The sequence below is a fragment of the Toxotes jaculatrix genome, chromosome 13, assembly GCF_017976425.1.
Source record: "Toxotes jaculatrix isolate fToxJac2 chromosome 13, fToxJac2.pri, whole genome shotgun sequence".
NCBI lineage: Eukaryota > Metazoa > Chordata > Actinopteri > Toxotidae > Toxotes > Toxotes jaculatrix.
The window spans coordinates 17176098-17199284 of NC_054406.1; the positions used below are offsets into that span (position 1 = coordinate 17176098).

General features: G+C 43.9%; 1 protein-coding gene across 1 annotated transcript; it reads right to left on the minus strand.

Moving 5' to 3' along the window:
• Positions 1-3875: 3875 nt before the first annotated feature.
• On the minus strand, positions 3876-7456 carry sox4a (SRY-box transcription factor 4a). Its single transcript, XM_041053811.1, has one exon. It carries the CDS (start codon positions 6979-6981, stop codon positions 5866-5868), a length of 1116 nt encoding a protein of 371 aa, XP_040909745.1. The 5' UTR covers positions 6982-7456; the 3' UTR covers positions 3876-5865.
• Positions 7457-23187: the final 15731 nt, after the last annotated feature.

The following is a 23187-nucleotide window of genomic DNA, read 5'->3' on the forward strand; positions in this document are numbered from 1 at the left end:
TTCGGTGCTTGTAATAAATGTTTGCTCAGCATCCCTCCATTAAAAAGTGACTGGAATATTCACCATTTTATTATGATTGCCCTAAATTTGGAAATTGCTAATTAATGTTTTATGTACAGTTGGTTAGCTATGTGAAAATTAATATTCCATTAAGATATTATGGTTTTAATTGCAAAACAACCTGTTAAATTCTATGTGCATTGCTTCTTTTAATTATTAATAATGATAATAATTAGTCCTTGAATCAGCATCACTATCCTGTGCTCCAAGCAGAAAAACCAGCAGGATTTATTTTCATGTGGACTGTGACTAACAGTCATACTGATCCCTGAGATGTGATGACTTGCTGACTTGCTTTTTTTTGTTATGAAAAGCAGCACAGCATTAAAGAGCCACACTCATATGTTTACAACTGTTGATTTGTCCATTTGTGTCAGTCCACCGTTTATCTACTGAGGGACTTTTAATGGGGGCACTACCCTGTTTATCCTGCCAGCAGCCCCGGGGTAAACATGTCCGATGTCCCCCACCAAACCCTACACTGTCAGACATCATTTAACCTTCACTCACTAACTGTCCCATGTATTGGATTGTACTGTAACACACATCTGGCCACTCAAGTCCCCCACCCATCAGATACTGTAAGTTAAGCAAACAAACTGTCATTATTGCTCCATGCACAAGTGTTTAAAAACACACACATGCCACTCACTCATACACATACACCACTCAGGCAGCCGCTGTCCAGCCCTTGCTATGCTGAAACAGGACAGTCAGCAGCAGACTCTCCAAACAGCGTTTAATTGTCAAAATAATTTACTGGACTAAACTTGGAGCTATGTTTGCAGTCATATATTACTGGCTGCAGTTGCTGAAGCGTGCCTGGCACAGGGTTGCGTTTATAGTCCAGAATCGGTATCAGACATCCTTGGATTTCCTACAAACTACCTTTACAGCGATTTTTATACAGCAATAAAGACATGCAATCCTTCCTCTGAGAGAAAATCATTCTTTACGAACTTCTGATCTTATCTTAAAGATGACAGGGCAATCTCTATAAAAAAGGAAACTTTTGTGACACGAAAAATAAAGAGCATATGGGCACACTGCTTTAAAAGAAAAAAAAAAACATTATAGCACGTTAGTAATAATAAAGAAGAGGCTACAGCCTACCTACCTTCCTCCAACTCTTGCTGATCCCATTTTTACCGAACTTTATGCACGAACATCCCGGGTTCAACTCCTTTCCCTTTGTCTCCACTCAAAACGCTGACACATGACACAGGATAAAAGTTTAGTTTCACTTCTCAAACTTTCTTCATCTCCGCAAGTCTGTCTTTCTATAAATTATTTTCCAAGTATCATTTATGTTTTTTCCGAGCCCTCGGAGCTGCACACGACGACAGGAGCGCAAGTGGCTTAAATCAATGAAACAAAGTTGGGCTGCGTGCCATGACAGCGGTGTTTGTTTATTTCTTTGTCTGTGCATGCCTTATGACTTTGTGTCCCGCCTTTAACTTCACCGGCAGAGTGCGAAAAATCCCTCTAAGGTTCCTATAGGGACCGTGAGCGCGTCTGTCGTGTTCAAAGAATGCGTTTGTATTGACTTAATGGTATTTTTTATCTCCTGTGCCATCAGTATAATATTCTACATTATTCCTATATCATTCCCATAGGGGCTGTTTCAGCCCAGCTGTGAGCAGTGATCTTTTCTCACTTTATGGGAATGTTTATCTTACATATTATCACTGTAATATTCCTGGGGACTTTGATGTGCTACTTGTGTAGTAACAGTATAAATTAAACGTAATTCTTCTCTCAGGTGGTGGAAATACATAACATAACATAATAAATATGATGTTATCCTATATTATCTTTAGCATGAAACAGTTGTCTGAAGCATGTAAATTAGTTAACTATACTTCATGAAAACACTGTAGTGATGCATCAAATGAAATCAAAAAAGTAAAAATAATAATAATAATATGTAAATAATAAATGGACACTTTAAATGTCTCTACAGACATGGTGTAACTTCCAGAAAAGGAATAATAGGATACAGTGTCATTAAGCACAATGTCAAAATTTTGGACCACTGATTAGATTGTGCACCAATGTATTAATCTAAAAATACTCCAGTACAAGGAAAAGACCTGCAGATAAACTCTTGTCTAAGTAAAAGAACTCGTAAAACTGCTCCCGTGAGTGATGTGAGGTAGGTGGAGTGGATGAAGTTTTTTATTTTTTCCTCTTTGAATCTTAAACATTTATTTAAATGAAACTGAGAAGTTTAGAGGGGATGTTTCTCTTTGGTGGAACTAACAGATCAGAGGCTTCAGAGACAAGAGGATCCAACCAGACACTGCCTTTTCGTAAAATGTCACAAGCCAAATATGCTGGGAACATCTTAAATAAGGTGTTGTATTTTATAGGTTTATCATATATTTTCTGAAATGTAAAATCTTAACCTGAAAACCAACTATTAACTATCGGTCAGATAAATGGAGTCGAGTAAAAGGCACAATGTTTCTGTCTGAAATGTCAAAATCAAATATCTGTTCTTTTGTTCTGATTTGCAGCACACTCATCTACCTGTACCTGTATTTTAAGCTTGATCTTCTCAGATTCACACAGGAGTGTACCGAACGCACCAAGTCCTCTCATGAAAGCATCTATGTTTACACTCATGCATGTGTCTTTAAGTGGGTCTATGTGTGAACATGTGTGTGTGGATGAGGAGAGCACCCACATCTTTTTCATCACCCCCAGTATCCATCAGATTCTGGGGACGATTAGACTTTTTTTTTTCCTGAAACAGGGACACCTCAAACACACCTCACACACTATTTCCTGTGTGATGTCAGGCTTATTGCAGACATCTGGGTGCCGGCGTCTTGTCGTTGGGATGGTGTGTGTAATGACCATGCCTTATCTTTCTCATTACCCAGCCTGAGATGTCAGAGGAAAGCTGGAGACGACCCTGCTCTCCTGACAGAGAGAGAGAGAGATGGAAATAATTACCAATGTCTCTTGTGGAATAGGGCGTAAATTGATACACACTAAATACTGTACCTTAGGGGTCTCTCTCTTTCCGTCTCTCTCTCCCTCTCTTTCTCGTCAGATGTACTAGACAAATGAATGCATCCAGAAGGAATTAATTGGATTTGGGAGCCGTCTCCTGCTCGATCCACCAGGACAGACAAACACCTCCCTCTGCACCCTCTGCTCCATCCCTCCCTCCTTTTGGCACACACACACACACACACACACACACCCACCCACAGCCAGACACACACCTCCTCCTTCTCCTTTATTCCAGTCATGCCTTGCAGAAATGTCTGACGCCCCTCCACCCCACCCCGATGGATCAGTCTGTGTCCCTTATCCCTCACACACACACACACACACGCACGCACAGAGTGGCACGCTGCTCCTCAGCGGATTGCACCCGCTCTCTTGGATACAGTGTTTCCATGGCAGCCACGTTTTCTGCACGTGTAGAACCAGATGGAGTAAGAGAGGGAGAAAGAGACCACTCCTATCGATTCACTGCCTGGCTATTGATTCACAGTCTGCAGCTGGACACTTACCTACAGCAAACACATATGCACACACATTCATATTCACATACACGCATGCACAAACAGAGTGTAAACATCCAGCATCAGATCAGAGCTTTTGAATAAAGCTCAGCTATGGAATGTGATAATGAAGGCTCACCTTTTGTTGAGCATGCTTTCACCTTTGAAAAGAGGCTTGAGTATATCATCTCTTCAGTGTACATATAACTGTTAGGTAACCAGTTGAGGGTACTTACTTTTGCTCTTTTAAAGGCCCAGATAATGAAAAACCACAAGAGAGAAAAACACTTTGTACTTTTCAGTTCCAGCTGATTTTATTTCCTTCTCGGAAGAAAAGAAAAACAAATTAAAAAAAAAAAAAAAACGACAATCTGTACAGAGGTCTGAGAGGCAGTGATTGACCCAAACATTGGCTGGTTTTGAGCAATAAACATCAAATGATATTGGCATGATTGGACAAAACATGATCATACACAGCATATTGCACAAATGAAAAAAGAAAGAGGACGACAGAAGAGATGTCTTGAAGGTTTTTTAAAAAAAAAAGAAAAAGAAAAGAAAAAAAAAAAACTCCTGGACCACAATCATCTTCAACATATGGATGTCCAAAGATGGCTGTCCTAGTGCCTGTCGTTGATCATCATCATACATAAAACACACAATCTTTGCTTATAGTACAGTCAGTTTACATAAATATCTTCATGTTATTATTCTTTTAAAAATCTTAAACACAACAGCTATAGCTACATATACCTGAATCTGAAATACAAATGCTATTTGCCATGCCATAATATAGGAAAACAATTAGCCTGCTATACTTAGCCAACAGGTACAGAAAGGTTAAATACTATTTTTTGATGCAATTTGCGCAATAACAGATGAAGCACTTCATACATCTCCCTCCCTCCAAAGTCTAGGCAAAGTGGAATGAGTGTGAAATTCCATCCAGTGGTTCAAATAAAACTTATCTTGATAAAAAGCACACAGAGGTATTAGCTCTATCCAAACAGTGACTCTCTGGGATCTTTCACTCATATTCTTTAGGTCTATGTGTACTGGAAACACAGTCACCACTCAGACTGGGAGCTTCAGTGGCGCTTTGTTTACTTGGCTGGTGAAACTAGAGTCACTGTGCCATTAAGAAGCATGTGGGTAAATACTGTAAACACTGTGTGAGGTCAGATTGTGCCAAACAAACCCCCCTCTGCACGTCTAAACACCAATGTAGATCCAAACAACAATGTTGTAGGCTACCCACTCGCCGGAAACCCCCCTTTCTATAGATTTTGTACAAAAATACAAGTAGAAAATCATGACACACTCAAATCTCCTTAAAAGTGAGAGAAGTCAGACATTTTAAATAAGATACACTTCTAGCCCTTCCGCGCAGGATACAGACAGGTGTGTGTGCACAAACACAAATGAGACCTGTACGAGAACAATACTTCTATGTATAAAAAAGTTTGGCCGGTATAAATACATCAATATAAAAAAACGTCATCTGACACAGAGGAACTACAAAGTTGAAGCACTAGGCAGAAGGGATGCGCGTCGGGAAACATTGGTCCTGAATTGTGCACTGAGTGTTTAAAAAGGTTCAGAAAAGGGCTTCTGAAGTTTTGAGTCAGTCTTTGTTTTAAGTCCTGCCGTTGAAAGAGAAGCTGGTGATAGTGAATTGTGTCCTATGGTCACACAAATTGCGTAATTACGCAGCAATGAACTTTTTTTTTAAAAACGCATTTAACCACAACAAAATCCTCCGCATCTCGGAGGGCATGCGTGTTGATATTGAAACTACTTCGAGTTTGGAAAAAAACTACACCTGAATAGCAACTTGATGGTCAATGTGAATTGGCTATATCTTAAACGAAACCCAACATGACGAGCTCTCCGATAAGTGTCCCTTTCCCCGACCCAAAATAACATTAAGATTCAAAGTCTCAGTCCTCATCCTCGACGGATATGGGTTGAACATTTGAGCTTGAGTCCGTGTGTTTCACTGCTCTCTGCTTACATTCACTCCTCCTCTGTGTCCAAATGCAAACTAAGCATTTCCCCCGTCTGCGCGTTCCCGTCAGCGCATCGAGCGCTGTCCAAGTCTGTGAGCGGCGCGTACCTGGGCTTCAACGCGCACACAGGCCACCTTTTCTTTCCTGTCTTCACTCTCCCTTATTTAGTGAAAGAATGGCGGAAATATTCTGGTCTGGACTCACGCGCCTGTCTGGGGGGGTTGATCAGTTCAAAACGTGGGGGGACGTCGCGGTTCCTCTCCACCGTGGTCCTTTCAGTAGGTGAACACCAGGTTGGAGATGGTGGACTCCAGCCAGTCTCCTGAGATCATCTCGCTGACCTCCGGGGTGCAGTAGTCGGGGAAGTCGAAGTGAGATCCCGCCCCGCACTCCCCGAAGCTCCAGTCCAAGTCCCGGTCCAGCTCTGCGTCGGAGAAGCCCATGCCGCCCAGGGACATGCTCTCAAACCCGGGGCTCGGGTTCAGGTCGAGCCGCTCGTCTTCAAACTCTTCATCTGATGATGAGGATGATACAGATGAAGAAGAGTGAGAGGCTGACGGCGTTGGAGAGGAGGCGCGAGCGTACCTGAGGCGCGCGGTGTGTGAAGACTCGCTGGCCGCCGGGCTCTGCTCCTCGTACAGGCTGAGCGGGTCGCTGGACTCCGCCGAGCTGCTGAGGGTGGGACTGGCCGGGACTCCCACGGAGGGAGGCCCGCTCTCCAGGCTGCCTGCCCCGCCAAACATGTGGCCGCGTCTCGCCTCTCCGCTGCGCTTCTCCGGGATCTGCCTAGCCCCAGACACTGACCTGGATTTGAAGAGCGCCTGGTGGTCACCGGGAGACGCATAGTCCTGCCCCGCAGCGCTCTTCGTGCTCCCCTGCTTGTGCGTCCTGCTCACTCCTTTGGACACGGAGCTTCTTTTCACACCGGCTTTGGCGCTGCGCTCTCCGCTCTTCTCCCCGCGGTCCGCCTGCTTACTCGCTCCGCTTCCCGACTTGACCTTCTTCCTGGGCCGGTACTTGTAGTCTGGGTAGTCAGCCATGTGTTTGAGTCTGAGCCGCTCCGCCTCGCGGATGAACGGGATCTTGTCTGTGTCTTTCAGCAGCTTCCAGCGCTTCCCCAGTCTCTTGGAGATCTCCGCGTTGTGCATGTCCGGCGACTGCTCCATAATCTTCCTCCTCTCGATCTGTGACCAGACCATGAAGGCGTTCATGGGTCTCTTAATGTGCCCCGTCGGGGTTTTGCACCACGCCAAGTCGTTCCGCTCCGCGGAGGAGGGGGACTCGGGGGTCGGAGACGCATCCAGCTCCAAGTCCATTTCTCCCGTGTCCGTGGAGTCCCCGCCGGGAGAGTGAGCGTGGGCGCTCTCTGTCTGGCTCATGTGCTGCACCATTCTTTCCTCCAAGTGTCTGGAAACACTCTGCTCAGTTCAGTGCTTTCACAAAGTTCAAGTGCGCAAAAATGACTTGTAGGTTTTCACAAAAAATACTCCTCACTTGTTCTGATGGATACAGGTTTTTTAAAAAGTTCACCCAAGTCTCTTGCCTCTCTGTTTCAGTTCAGCCCGTTTTGGAGACACCTGGTATTTCAACTTTTACCAGTGCGCTTCACGGAAATCAAAAAAAAAATAATCCCGAATCTATTTAACAGCAACTTTCAACTGCCTGTGCGGCTGAAAACTCGCCCTGCAAGACACGAAACGCGCCGCTGTGGGAAACAGCAGTGCAAGTCCCTTATGTGAACCTGGCTGTCTGCAGCGCAGCTTGTCTGTGCGGTTGAGGAACCATGTGGTTGAATGGAGCAGCTGCGCTTTCTCATAGTCTCCCTGTTTCCTTTGCGCTCTGTAATATTACTGTAAACACAACAACGAGAACCTCGCCGTTATATAGCCTCATCGCGAGATATAAGAACCAATCAGCGTCTGTCTCCATCCTGATTTTTCACTCAAGCCACTCCCCGCTGGCCTCCCATTGGCTGAATAAAAAAACGGGTAATAATAATAATAGTGTGCAACGAGGATCAGTGTGTCTGACCTCATTCCTGTCAGACTCCACTGGAAGAAAGACGAACTTGGTGTGTGTGTGTGTGTGTGTGTGTGTGTGTGTGTGTGTGTGTGTGTGTGTGTGTGTGTGTGTAAATATAAACGCGTGTGTGTGTGTTTTAAAGGAACACAGTGTCCTTCTCTCTTGCTGCAAGGGGAAGCTTGAAAGAATATACTTAGAACTACATTAGTTTCATGAAGATGAGTACTGGCTAAATTTAGATTCAGTGTAATAGAAGGGACAAGGAAATGCTGAGGAAACACAAAAGCAGCCACAACATGTTGTGTTAGTCAGAGTGCAGTGTGGTGAGCAGGGATGTAGTGGAGGGCAAACCCACCCAAACATAGCTCACCCAACCTGTTATTTACAAATCACTGACACCACCTCACACCATTACATCACAGCAGGCAGAATAAACAGAATATAAGCAGAAAGTGAGGTGAGCGTTTTTATTTACACTCTACATCAGTGCATTGTGGTCAACCAGCAACCTGAAAACTAATAATTAGGAATGTTATGAAAGTGGGTAGAAATATGTATTAGGGCCACACACAACAACAACAATAACAAAAAAACAAAAAAACAAAACAAAGTCACACTCACTCACAGCAGCTTCCTGCTCCACAATGCACAGATTCCTCCTCCTTCACAGCCCCATCATGTTAACATGTCTGTGTCATGTAGGATCACATTACAGCCTGTGTCGCTAGATGTCAGGCTAGAGCCAAAGGGAGCCGATGGGGTGTACATTGTGTATATGCATGCACGTTGTGTGTTAACATGTACAGCAGATTTATCTGGGTCCTGTGATCGGCTGCTGCGAGCTACTTTCATTAAATCACGCAGGTGATGTCATCAGCCGGGACCAAAGGCTCCCCCTCGATCCTGCAACAGAACTGACTGACCTAAGTGTTTTTCACACCACCTTCACAACACAGGGTGGTGATAAATAAAGAGTGGGTGAACGCCGTCCCTCAGTTAAAGGTTTCCAAAGATAAACAGAAACATAAAAAAATATATTTTGTCTGACTAGATCCTCATATACTCTAACATAACATCAGCTATGCAGTCATCTTGTGTATTCTTCATTTATGACAATATTTATGCTAAAGAAAAACAACAACAACAACAAAAAAACACATATACTCTTTAAAATTTCACAACTCAGCCTCTTTACCCCCCTCGGTGCTTACATAAATCAAACACATAAATAATGATGAGCTCTTTCATCAGTCTGTACCTTGAGCTGCCTCAATTACAGCCATCCACCTGCCACTGGATTAGTTTGCTATCTCTCTCTATCTCCTTCCCAGGCTTAACACACACATACACACACACACACAGACACACACACACACACAGTGGCATGCACATGGGTTTGTTTAAACAGGTGTAGCAGGTATACCTGTAATCTTATCTGATGTGTGAGAAGCAGCTGTCAGGTAGCTTTCCACTCTGTCACTGGCAGATGTATAGCTCTGGCAGAGGCAGGACACCGAGCCCCATCACATCGGCCTATCACTCTGTCATCTTCAGAGCTGCCGGTGCCATGTGTTTACCCCAAATACACCGGCGCTTTGTCTCAGCTCTGTTGACGCCTAAAGGGATAGTGCCATTATGAGAGAGTGCTGTGGGAAGCTGGGGCTCCTGGAGCGACTTCTTAAAAGTGCGCGCCTCACAAACTAGAGTTAAGCTGGTGTGGGTTTTTTCGAGGATGATGTGCTGATGTTGATGTTTCTGGGTTAGATTCTGAGTATTTTCATGAATAAAAAAAAACTAAAACATGAAAAATAGATAAGTTACCTTTGGTTTTTTTGTGTATGTTTTTGTGTGAATTGTATTGTAATCTTATCACAGTGGATAAACCAGTGAAATAGCATTTTACTAACCCAGAGACACTAAAACGCTCCACTGAAAGCTGTAGTAGTGAAGTTATTTTAAGGGCTTTACAGAATAACATTAAAATCGCATTTACTACAGCTGCAGTGAGGTGGGAATCTCCATTATTTCAGAGCTGACTGACACACTGTTTAATATGCGATTTTTAATAAAACATAAACATTAACCCAATATGTCAGGCTAACCCTAGAGCAAACTGCAGGCTAAATGAGCATACAAGCATGTGACTGTGTGTGTGTGTATGTGTGCCTCGTTGCAGGGAGTTGGGTTTATTGTAACCGAGGCAGTCGCGGATTGGACTGGAAAAAGAAAAAAAAGGGAACACAGTCGTCACGATGTGTCGTAAAACGAGGTTTGAATCCAGTAACAGAAAGCGTAGAGATGGAAGTGGAAGACGCAGGGAGCGAGCTGTACTGAAAAGAGAGTGTGTGTCTCTGCATGCAGGCAAACAGAGGTACTCATTACCATGTACTTGCCTTTTTCAGCTGCCTAGGAATGACGAGCCACTTTGACCTGCCTGCTCGTCATCCGGGGTCAAACACAATGAGGCCTTTGTGTATGTTTGTGTGTGTGTGTGTGTACATGTGTGTATGTGTGTCCAGCCCTAACTGAACTGGAGTTTTTCCAGGGACTGAAAGTTTGAAAACCAGTGGGAAGTCCCCCTCCAATCTGCAGTTAAACAGAAAAACTGAAGACTAAGCACTGATTTGCATACTCTCCCTCTCTCTCTCTCTCTCTGTCTCTCCCCCTCTCTCTCTCTCTCTCTGTCTCTGTGTGACTCATCCACAGTGAGTTTGTCTTCTCAGTGTTTTGTGTGGATGTGGCAGACAGTGCAGGTGGCCATCTCGCAGTGTCACCCACCTACTGCAGTCAGTCCTTACACAACCACACCAACCAGGCCAGTTATTTTTAAGTTGCCATAGAACATACAGTACCTAATGCTTCCTTGGCTCATAATGTCTTTCTTCCTTAACTCTGACAACAATCAGGACTAAAAACAGGCATACAGAGAGATAAGATAACTGCTTTTATTCCTTCCTTCCTTCTTTAATCATATTTTGAAACCAGTAAGTAGACAAAATAACAGGAAGCACCTTACAATATAATGCAACCCAACATAACAACCCTGAGGTTAGAGCAGTCCGTTCACCTCTTTAATGGTTTCTGAGGCCTTATTTCAAAGGTCTGTTGCAGTGGATTCTTCTTCTGCTGCTTCCTCGTTTACTTACAAGCTTATATTTGGACAGAAAACGTTAAAGAGAAGAATTTCTTTAGCTTCTCTTTACATGCTTCTTTCCATCCTTGACCACTACGTGCTTCCTTCCTTCTTTCTATCACATTTTAAAAATCCAGAAGACACACAGAGTGCAAAGAATGAATGAATGCAAAGACAAAAAGAGACTGTCAGTGACAGCAGAACGCAAACAAACCAGAGCTGAATATGAGAGTGAAAATGTAAAGCAGGAAAAGAGCCGCTGTAATCCAGAGGATTTGGTCAAGGTAAGAAAAAAAAAAGCAATGAGAGTCACATGAAGGGAACAGATGTATGAATGAGTGCAAGACGGAGGTGTGGTCAGGCCAGCGACGCCACGCCCCGGGAACTCCCAGCAACATCCCAGTGAGGAGGCAGGTCAGATGATTGCTGTGTCATGGCAAGGCAGACGAACTCGCACGAACACACACTTAACACACGTAAATGCATAAACACACACAAACCCGCGGCAAGAAAGAGCCAGCTAAGTACCAGCGTACCGCTGCAGGACCCAGACGTGCTGCAGAGTCAAATTGAGAGCGCAGACACACACTCTCACACAGACACACACACACACACCAAACTCGCTCACAAACGTACATACAGTCGCTCACACACACCCAGGCACTCTCACAGCTGCACTCTACTACACTCAGACACTCTGATGCAACGATCGTTTTTTTGGGGGCATTGTCTAAAAGCCAGAGGAAGGGTAAGGAGCGCAGAAAGAGAGCAGAGGAGAAGGAGAGGGAGAGGAAAGGAGAACAGAATGAGGAGATAGAGAAGTCATCAGAGGAGCTTTCTGCTCTTTTGCAAAAGTATTCATCCTTGTGCTCGTTGGTTTCAATTAAAATGGTATACGACATTCGCCGGGCGGAGGATGGACACTTTCGATATTCAGCATTTTCGGGAATGGACATCTCTCAGATGTGGATCTGTACCGAGCCGCACAGGAATGGATATGCTGTAAAAGAAGAAAGAAAAGAACAAAGAGTTTTTTCTTTCTGTTTTTTTTTGGGAGGGGAAGTCGCATCTGAGTTTGGAGTTTGCCGGGTCGCTGTGTTTTTGCAGAAACAACGATGGCTGCAGACACGGAAGACTCAAGTCTGGGAAAGAGACATAAAGCATCATGGAGAAGTTAGACAGCGAGTGCAGAAAAAGGCAGACAGAGCATGAAGAGTGTGTGTAGGAATGAGGGGTTGCAGAGGCAACATTGCATGAAAATTTTCCCCCCAAAAAAACCTCCTTGTAGTGCTGCACATCACCAAGGAGAGACAGACGACTGCTCCGCTTATCTCCCTCCATCTCCCGCATTTTTTTTACCTTTCGCTATGTCTATGCATCCACATCTACATCTACGTATAAGACCTACATGCAAACAACACACGCTGACTAAGCTATCGATAGTGCACAGGCACCCCGCATCACCCTGCACCCCCCAACACTCCCCACCCCACCACCTGCCTCCTCCTCCTCTATTTGCATGCGCATCCTCCTCCAGGCAGATCAGGTCAGGCAGGCTGGCTCTGTCCTCATGTAGCCCAGGGAGTGGTGTCCTCAGCTTGGACACGGAGGCAGCTGCTGCAGGGGTCGACGAGGACCACGAGTGGAGCTCTCAGGCTCTCTGCAGCTCCAGACAGGCTCCAGACGCACTGACCTACATCAGCCTCAGTCACACTGGGAGAGAGAGAGAGAGAGAGAGAGAGAGAGAGAGAGAGAGAGAGAGAGAGAGAGAGAGAGATACGGAGGAAGAGGCAGAAGGAGAGAGAGAGAGAGAGAGTGAGGGATGTTGGTTGGGGGTGGAGGGTGCAAAGAGAGAGAGGGAGAGCGAGAGAGGATGGGTGAGAATGACAGAGATGCTGGAAAGCAGGCAAATGGGTGGATGGGCTTTCAAAATAGCAACATTTGTCAAAAAAAGTGCAAGACAGTGGCACGATGTGAAGAGGAGGTGGGGGGGTTGGAGACGAGAGGAAGAAGGAGAAAATTAAAAAAAAACTTGCTGGATATAACTAGCTCTCAAACCTCCTTTCACACTAATAATACTTATAAAATCCCTTTTTGTCCTCATGGTTCTGCTAATCTCTATCCTCGCCTCACTTTTCCCCTTTTGCCTCTCATCCCTCCCCATGCAGCATCCCTCTTCCTCGCTCATCCTCCTCTCCCTCTCTTTCTCTGTCAGTTTAGCTTGATTTTCATCATATACCACCCGAAACGTCTCTCACTGTGGGAGGATTAGTCCGTCTCTTCTGCCTGCTTATCTGTCTGCTCTGGCTTTTGGCTGCAGAGAGAGAGAGGAGGAGGAGGCGGAGGAGAGGAGGAGCAGGTGTGTGTGTGTGTGTGTGTGTGTGTGTGTGTGTGTGTGTGTGTGTGTGTGTGTGTGTGTGTGTGTGTTTGTGTGTGTGTGTGTGTGTGGGAAGGAGGGTGGTTGGCATCACTTGCTTGGTTGTTGTGGCTATATCAGCTCGACTCAGCGTCTTGTGAGTGTGTTTTTTGCTGGAGTGGAGCAGCACAGGCTCTGCGGTGCAGCAGGAGTAGAACATTTTGTTCCATGTGTCTGTTCAAGCAGGTGTGGATATTTATATACATATGTGTGTGTGTGTGTGTGTGTGGGTGGGTGGGTGTGTTGTGTAGTCCTTTCTCCATGCATCTCCTTCCATGCTTAGACCGATTGTGTCCACTCCTGCAATGCTCCGGTGGCGTGTGTCTCACCGGCTGCATGTGATCATTACTCCCCAGTGCCGGCATCGACACTAAACACGGATCAATACCAATAGTAAAGCAGATAGATCAGGCTAACGTTAGCGTGGCTCCCCCGGGACCCCATGTGGCAGTGGAAGTCGGTCTCTGAAGCAACATTCCTCAGTCACACTAACAATGTCTTTATCCTGAGGTGAATGTCTATAGGCCCAAGAGGGTTAGAAAAAAAAGGCGAGTATATTAGAAGCTAGAGTAAAATCCAGCTGGGTCAGTGTATCCTGGTAAGGTCAGCGACTCACAAAGAAATCTGAAAATTGAAGATGGTCCAGGCATTTAAAGGGTTAGTTTAGTTTTCTTCTCTAAAGCCCACCAGATTTATTGGGAGCTGTCAGTCTTCACAGTTCATCTCTGAAGGACTAACCCCTGTGTTATGTCTGTGAACATATTAGAAGAACTGGTTAGCTCAGATTGAAGAGATCAGTGGCAATCAAACAAAACAATGTTGGATAAAAAAATAAAAAATAAAATAAAAAAATCCCCCATTTTCACCTTCTGCACAGTTTCTACAAACAGTCAGCCACAGAAGACGAAGTCTTAAAATGTCATTTTTCACATAAATGACTGATACTGCTCAATCAAAAGGCTTTTACTTGTACCTGTACTCAGTCTTAAACTCATATTCTCATGAGTGAAGAGACTCAGAACACAAACAGAAATGTAAAAACAACGCTGTTGTTTTACGGGGAGATAAAAGGTGAAGTTGCCAGGTAACGAGCACAGACTTAAGGAACCCACTGCACCCGGCAAAAAATAGTTCCAGCACGTAACGGCTCGTAAAACCACAACCTGTCATTTTGACGTTTATGTTTGTGTACAGATTAAACAAAAAAGATATAATGTATTGATGTGAGCTTAAATGGTGTTGATAGACCGATCTTTAGACTTTGGATAGAGCCAGACTTGTTTCCCTGTGCTTCCAGTCTTTAAAGCAAGCTAAGCTAATTGCGTCCTAGCTCCCGCTCCATATATATACAGACAAATGAGTGGTAAAGATCTTCTGGTCTAACTCATGGCAAGAGGGCAAATATTTAGACCAAAAAAGATTAGACTCAATGGATTCACTTGCAGACTCAAGAAGAACATTTCAACTTTGGTGAACTCTGACATACAAATATTGATGAAAGGCAAATCATTGTGACAGTTCTGACCTTTCAGGGAACAGAGAGAACCAGAAAATTAGAAATGGAGAAAGCTCTTGCACCGACGGTGTTGCACTGCTGAATTTTTACGAAGCCCTATTCTGCTAAAATGAGAAGCAGTGTTTGACGTTTTTTTTTTTGGATAGACTCTGGAGGGAGCCACGCCAGCTGTTTCACTCTGCTTCCAGTCCAGATTGATCATGTCAGCTCCACTATTTCAACTCAACAATGAGCAGTTCAGATAAACGTCTAAGGCAACATGACCAAGGGGTCATAAAAGTGCTCAGAATAATGGAAAGCTTGAGCATCTACAGTTCAATGACAACAAAACAAAAGCCATCTGCTCAATAAGATTATGTGATATAGTCAAAAGCCCACAACAGGAGAGTAAGAGGACACTGAGTTGAGATTGTTTTGTCAAATGTACAGAGAGCTTCCCTCTCATCCCTTCCTCATTTTACCTGAAGTGAAACTACCCACAACCAACTAAAGCCACTGCACCACCTGGAAGTCGCAATGTCACCCAGCTCTCATCCATTTTATGAGTAAGCACAATTTAATTTTGCTGTACCACTTATGGTGTGACTAAGCACTTAGTTAAAGTCCAGAATAGAACCCCAAAGTATTTTTAACCACCATTTTAAGACCATTCAGGGATTTGAACATGCTGTTGGGAGCTATGATAAAATCAGGGAGTGTACCTTTAAGGAACATCTGATTTTAGAAATGAATGACCTGTTAGATTAACTATACGATAACATGTAACCTCAGTTCACTCAAAACCAAACAAAGATGAAATTTCTCTCTGTATGGTTGAAAGAGTTCTCTATTCATTCCACGTGAAACGCAAACCCTCGACTCGAATCACAAAAACAAGAGCAGCTTTAAAAACAAAGTCAGTCCATGCTGTAAGTTATGTGCATGTTTCTGTGCAGGATGGTGAGGAGCGTGTTCCTCGTTTCACATGGCACTCTCCCTGCTGATTATGGATGAAGCTCTGGACTGCTGCAGCCAAGTTTCAAAGTCAGTCCAGATAGAGACAGATAGAGATGTCACTGTCTAGATCTCTTTCCCATTGCTGCTGGAGAGGGGGAGTTATCAAGTCCAGATGCAAAGAAAAGTGGGTCACCACACTAAACATGTGCCAGACCCTATACTTCCCCATATGTACAGGGACCCACTGCTTACACTAGTACACATATGTACACTTGCCAAGTCAGACCGTTTTCTTCCCCATCTCCCAAAATAGCACAGAGTGGACTCAGAGGGAGTGTGTTTGTGTGTCTGTCTGGTTCCATCTGGCGTATATCTTACATCTGCACATACATCCCTGCCTGTATGCATGGCTCTCCTACACTAAATCTCACAATTCTATCATAACTACAGGGTGTGTTTCACATCGGCCTTTAAGTCCTCCCGCAGTCTTTTGTTTTAATGTCCTTCTCGTATGACATCCAAACTAGTAGCTGGCTTAAACCCCCAGACCCTTTCATGCTGTGCCTCTGCCATCACAAACAACAGCCATCTGACAGCGGTGGAGGGGTGCGGTTTGACCCACAGATCTTTTTAATGGGGAGTTTACAGGCGAACAAGGAGTTTTTTTCACTGAGAGAGTTTAGTGTTTCTGTGCTCCAGAGGTCATGAGGAATCTGCTGGGATGGGGCCAGCTCGGTTTTTAGGGGGATTCAGCATGTGAAGCTCTAGAAAACGTGTTTGTTGGGAAATTTGAGGCTGTTTGCTGAGGCTTTATTTGGATTGTGATCCATGGTATATCATCAGAATGGCTCAGAAAGCCTCAGGCAGAGTTCTATTTATGAGCATAGATGTATTTAACGCCAAGAGTGCTCCGTCAAAGCCCTCACACAGTTTTCCAAGTATTTCCCAGAATGACCTCTTCCTTAGAAAAAAAATTCCATGCAGCCCGGTTGAAATCATGACACACTTTTTTTCTTCCACACTGTCGTCCTGAGCTTTTTTTATTTTCTGTGATGAACACTTCACAAATAGTGACAACTGATGCTGCTGAAAGCGCTACAGGATAACAACAATATCTAGATGAACACAGAGCATGTAAACACTCTGGGAGCAGACAAACACACACCACTGGGCCGACTGGGAAGGGTAATATGATTTGACTGGACAGCGAGTGTCAACCCATGGGGCAAATCAGCTGTGTTATGATGCGTAATCGGTCGGCTGTCTGAGGAGGTGTGTGCGTGTGTGTGTGAGTGTGTCACACTGCCACACACACGGGTCATTCCCTAGCAATGCCCAGGGTGTATTGCATTGATTAGTGTCTGAGTGTTGGTCACATCTTGAGCTGGCGATGTGGTGGCGTTGCTGCCATGACAGGGAAACCTTTAAAGAGGCAGGCACCCCAAAGACTCCTCATTCCCCTCCTGTGTGTGTGTGTGGGCTTGTTGTACTATATTCATGGGGTCTGAAAGCTGGGAGCCCACAATACTTGGGGAGTCTGACAGTTTTGTGGGGGACCAAAATGCTGGATCCCACAGGTTTAAATGGCTGTTTGAGATTTAAGACTTGGTTTTAGGGATCAAGGTTAGAATCAGTGCACTTCCCAGCACTGCAGTCAGGTCATACATGATCACACACACAAAGAGTTTTAAGCAGAATATCTAAACTACCTTATTTGGACTAAGTCTCAAAGTGAACAATCCCAGACATTCCAGCAATAATCACTAATTGTCCCACCCTCTTTATCCATTCTGCATGTTATTCTAGAAATGGTAACAGCACTTTCTTTTCTTAAAACACGAAAAAAATGCCTCTGTGGAGAAATATTTTCACTACTTTTAGATCAACATCACTCAATCAAATGATATACCTTTTTGCTATTCATAACAATAATAGAAAAAATATCCCTGAATCATTTTACGACCAAAATGGAAACAAATGGGACTCTCCCACATGGCAGAATTACCCACCGGTGTTACAAAACAGAAAATTTTATAAACACACTAAACAGCTTGTTAAAATGTAGATTTTTCGCTCTGCTTTCGCCTTATTTTTAGAAAGCCCTCCTCTAAAGCGCTGAGGCAAGAGTGAATTTGCGCTCATTAATCTGACCACTGCAGTGCTGTATGTGAGACTCTGAAATCAGACAATTGCCAATGCAAGCAAAGCAGTGGGGAGTGAGATCTGTTTGTTACACAACACTGAGTCAACGGCGTGGAGCTGTATGTACAGTAATAGCAGACTGTTGGCACACTGAGGGAACAGGTGAAATGAACAGTTTTGTAATGACACTTTACATATACGAGTGTGTGTTTGAAGGAGAAGCAGCCAACCAGTTCACAGCGGCCCAGACTGACCGGACAGTAATAATAATAATAAAAATACTACCATAACGATGCAGAGGCCTGGAGGGATTCCACGAATAGAAACTTTCAAGAAGAGAGGAGGAGGACGAGACAGGGAGAGGAAGGATCAGACAAGAGAAAGAAAATGGGTTGTCTGTGTTTGTCACCCACTCTGTGTGTGTGTGTGTGTGTGTGTGTGTGTGTGTGTGTGTGTGTGTGTGTGTGTGTGTGTGTGTGTGTGCATGTTCATTGCTTCAGAACAGCACATTCTGGTTTTTTGCCTCCGTACTTTACACTTGCTGAATGTTTCTGCGTGTCAGACTCTTCTCCCCAGGCTCTTTGTTGCTTTTATAGCCCAGGCTGTCTTATCTAACCAGGTCTCCTGAGAACACCAGAGACACACATAGAGACAGAGCGAGAGAGAGAGAGAGAGAGAGAGAGAGAGAGAGAGAGAGAGAGAGAGAGAGAGAGAGAGAGAGAGAGAGAGAGAGTGGAGCACAGAGGCTGTAGACTGTAGAGAATGTGGAAGGGAAGTGGAAGGAGTCATATCAACATTGCTGCTCCACACTGCAAAAACATCCATCCTTATGAGTCATGTAGCCGAGTTTGGGTCTTAAAATGCTATTTTCTCCTCTGAAAAAGCAACTACCAGCGAGTGCTGTGCAAAATTTTACTTAAATGACACAGAGACCTTTCTGTTTTTTTATTTTTTTCTCAGCATATCAGTCCACGTCTGTGAAAACTGCAGAAAGAAGCAAAAACTGCTTTTATAACAAGTGGAAACAGGTTCATTGAGGAAACGAGCCAAGTTAGTCAGACATCTAAAAAAAAAAAAAAGAAGGGGAAATTCTAGGATGTGGCAATTTTTATGCTTTAAAGAGTGAATTGGCGTGTTTATGCAGACTTGTTGGAAAGTGACCAATCAGCTCTAAGGTAACTCTCCACCTGTGTGGCTGCCAATCACAGCAGTAGCTCATTAAAAAGAAATAAAAGCTACTTATGCAAAATGGCTCGGTCACACACAGGTGAGAATGGAGCCCTGGGGCATGTACTGTTGATTCAGACTGTAGTAGACCTCACTGTAGATTAAGAGTTTGTTAAATCTCTGAAACATGGTATAAAGTACAGGTTATGACTTTAAGTCCAAATCATACTTCTTATGTCCACATAAGCACAAGGTTCTGTGCTCCATAAAGGTCATCGGTGTGACAGTACAGAGTGTAAATGTCGACAAACTTGTGTAAACATAAGATTGTATGTGTAGACACTCAATGCAGTATAAACAAAACCACGTGCATATCCATTCTGGAGTAAACTGTGCACAGTTCAGGCAAAGTGTGATTTGTTTTGCTTTTTCAAATAGTTTCATTTAAAGGTTTTTCCAAGTCTTATGACACAAATATACTTTTTTTTTAAAAACTTTGTTATCTTTTTAATCACCTTGTGACTCCTCAGGCATAACTTAGGACCTCTAACCCAGAGTTAGAGGAATCACTGCGTCAGTGGACCAAATTTGTAAACTTTTCTTTATCAAAAGTTAAATACTCGGTCAATGAGATAGGATGATTCCAGTTTCTCCACTTGTGTCAGAAAGAAACACAGACTTTTGAAACTTTTTGCACAGTTTTACTGACTATTAACGCTCAACAATGAGCTGGAAATTCAGACACGTGGTGATTTAGCGAGGAAGCTTATTGTAATGAATGTTGCAGTGATTGACTCAATGACATTAAAAAAAAAAGCAGAACAATGTTGCACCGAGGCTGCAAACTACACTCATCCTCTAAATAAGACATGAGCTCCTCAGAAAACATGATTTGTGAAATTTTTTTAAGGGGGTGGTCTCTAAAATATTGATAATATATTATTTTTGCCATGCGTTTCTATTTTCCTGTATCTTCACCATCATGGATCATGTGGAAAATTAGGCTATTATTGATGTATGATTCATGCATGAGGGTGATTCATCACTAATTCACTTTAATAAAGATACTAACATGCATGCTGTTCTTGCCATCACCATCGAAGTGTGGCAGCCCAGTATCATAAACTACACTTCAGTCCTCTCTTTGAGGCACACGCAAGCAACTTGGTTTTCCTTCTCGCCTTCGTAAATCAGAAAATGAAATTTACGAACCATAGCGCTCAGAAACACAAAGGTGTACTCTTTCCACACTGGAGGGTGGATTAGTGAAATGGTCCCTCTCTCTCTCTCTATCAGTAATAAAGTGTACTAATGTTATTACTGAAATAAACAGCGTCTCCTTCTCCCTCTCCTCGCTGCTCTTCACGCCTCCATGGTGCTGAAAGATGCACAGCAGGCAGCAGCAGCTACTTCTCATCTGTTTTCTTATTCTTAATAGTTCGTATAAACAGAATAATGATAAATAAAAGCTAAATCAAGTGTCATATCTGTCATCTCTGACTGCATAAAAGGTTCTTGGTGTCTGATCAGCATCATCTCACTGGTTAAAAAACAAAGGTAATGCTGCAGTGAAGACAGGGAAAGTTTAGATTTTCAATAGTGCTGATGTTCTCTAATGTATGATTACAAGTTCAAAAAAAATATTTTGCATAGAGCAGGGGTGTCAAACCTGTCCACAAAGGGCCGGTGTGGCTGCAGGTTTTTGTTCCAACCAAGCAGCAGCACACCAGACTTGACTCATTTAATCAACTGATCTCAGTCTTCAGACAGTTGATTGGTCAAACTGTGTGCTCTTCATTGGTTGGAACAAAAACCTGCAGCCACACCGGCCCTTTGTGGACAGGTTTGACACCCCTGGCATAGAGGCACAAGTCTGCCTCTGAAATGTAGTGGGATTATCTCCCTCACTGCCCGTGATTTCCTCTTACTTGAAGAAAAATTAGATTATCTCGAAAGACTGGATAAAGAACTGACTGACTGGTTGGGACGAACATGTTTTGGTGGTGTGTGTGTGTGTGTGTGTGTGTGTGTGTGTGTGCGCGCGCGCGCGCGCACACACACACACACGCGCGTGCGCATTATGGGGACAGTGAGTTCACTGCAGGAGTAATCAGACAGCTATCACATGCAGACAGTACTATATCCTCATGTTCCCTCTTCCTTGCGCTGAGATGCACATTTATGTTAATGCCACACTACTGTACCACAGCTTTGCCTCAGCATCACATTACTGGAGCGTGATGTTCCCTGCTCCAGGGCCAAACTCTCTGACTCCCTCTGTGTGTGTGCCTGTTCTCCAAATCTGTTTGCAAACTGCTGAGCACAAGCCAGGGAGTGGGTTCACACTGGATTAGCTCTGAGTTGGCTAAACATCAGATAGAAGAGATAACAGTGTTTGTGTATGTGTGTGTCAATGTGTGTGTGTGCGCATGTGTGGGGGAGGAGGGGAGGGGAGGCAGCTGATATCAGCAGGAATAGGGGAAAACACTGATAAGGCTTTTTCAGGATCTGCAGGTCTAATGGTCATGACGGTTAGATGCTAACGAACAGCGCTGATGTTTATTGACCTTTGTTGTGCAGTCTTGTTTACAGAAAGCAAAGAAGAGGAAGGAGGGAATACAGAAAGAAAGGGGGGGGGGGAGGAGGAAAGGAAGAATGAAAGAAATGTAAGGACAGAAGGAAAGGGAAAAGGAAGAAAGAAAGGAAAGAAGAGGAGGGCAAAAAGAGAGAAACAAAGACAAGTAGAAGGAAAATGAAGGAGCACAGAATTATAGGAAAAGAAAAAAGTGAAAGTAGAAAGGACAAAAAAAAGGAAGAAGAAAAGAAAGCATGATAAATATTGGGAGTTATCCAAGGAAGGGCAGGTGACTGGGAGGAAAGAGAAAAAAGGAGAGAAATGAGTAAATATTAAGTAAGGAAGGAATTCAGGGAATATGGAATGAACAGCGGCTGAAAGAGAAAAGAAAGAAAGAAAGAAAGAAAGAAGTCACTCACTCAGTTCCTTCACAGATTTTTCCTTCTTCCACCCACCAGCTGAAGCCAAACCTAGTGGGAGGAAGCCGTCATCTTCACTTTCCCTCCTTTCTCCTTCCTCTCTTTCACCTTTCCTCCATCTTTTCTCCCCAGAATTAAACCCATCAAGATGAGGCTTCATCCCCTCGTTTCGTAGGAGGGGAAGGTGAATCTATAAAGGCTTTGCCTGTTCCCCAGCCGATCGATTGATGTTGAAGTGTTTAACTCACAAAGGGCTGCATAAACGGCTCAGCAGCCCGTGGTTTATGCAGAACACCAGGCAAACCTTTTACAGGACTCTATTGATGTTGCTTGTTTTACCTGAGCAATAAGACGCTAATCCCCTAGATGTGCCCCAAACGGAGAGGAGGTGATATCTGCGGGGGTGAGAGGGGCGGACCTCCTGTCTGTCACCTCCACATTAAGACAAACAAAGCTGTCTCTGCTTTGCCTTACAGCCAAGCTGCATGAACCAGAAAAGGAACCGGAAAATATCTCCTGTAAAACCTTTGGTACTGGTACAGGAAGGCAGCTCTTTCACAAAGCCAACATATAGTAAAACCACTGGAGCGGTTAAACATCCTCATTTACATATGAATTATGGTACGGCGTTCATGGCACTAAACAAACGAGGGCATCATTAATACCCCCTTTCCGCCAAGGCAAACCTAGCGCTGGTTCAACTTGGGAACCTTCTAAGGTTTGCTTTTCCACGGGCTGCAGAGGCCCCACAGACCCACATCATTATGCCACTGTATACGTTCGTATACATCTCTGCTTTACCAGCAGTGCAAACATCAAACACAACAAGAGTTCCCAGTTTTCAAACACAGACTTTGCAGCTGCTAAAATTATAAAGGGCATTCATTAGCACAGTTAGCAAGTACTGACTATCCTGGCTCCAGATCTCTGAATTAGAAAAAGTTTAGTACTTGATTTAATTCTTTTAGTTCCTGTGTTTGTTAGTTTTTCAGTGTGTGGAGCTACATGGTAAAAAAAGATTTGCTACTCTGAAAGATGGTGGAGTGAAAAGGTGAAATAAAAACCTAACCTGGTTTAGTAAATATGTGGAAGATGTATCTTGTAAAGTTTCTAAGTTCTTATACCAGTGGAAGGGAGGAGGTCACGGGGACTGAATGGATGAAGCCTGGTCTGACATGGACTCCAGAGACAGGGCCTGGCATCCCATCTCAACCACATTCAAGGTTGTTTTTTTTATCTTTCTTTCTCAAACCACGATCTGTCTCTGGCCT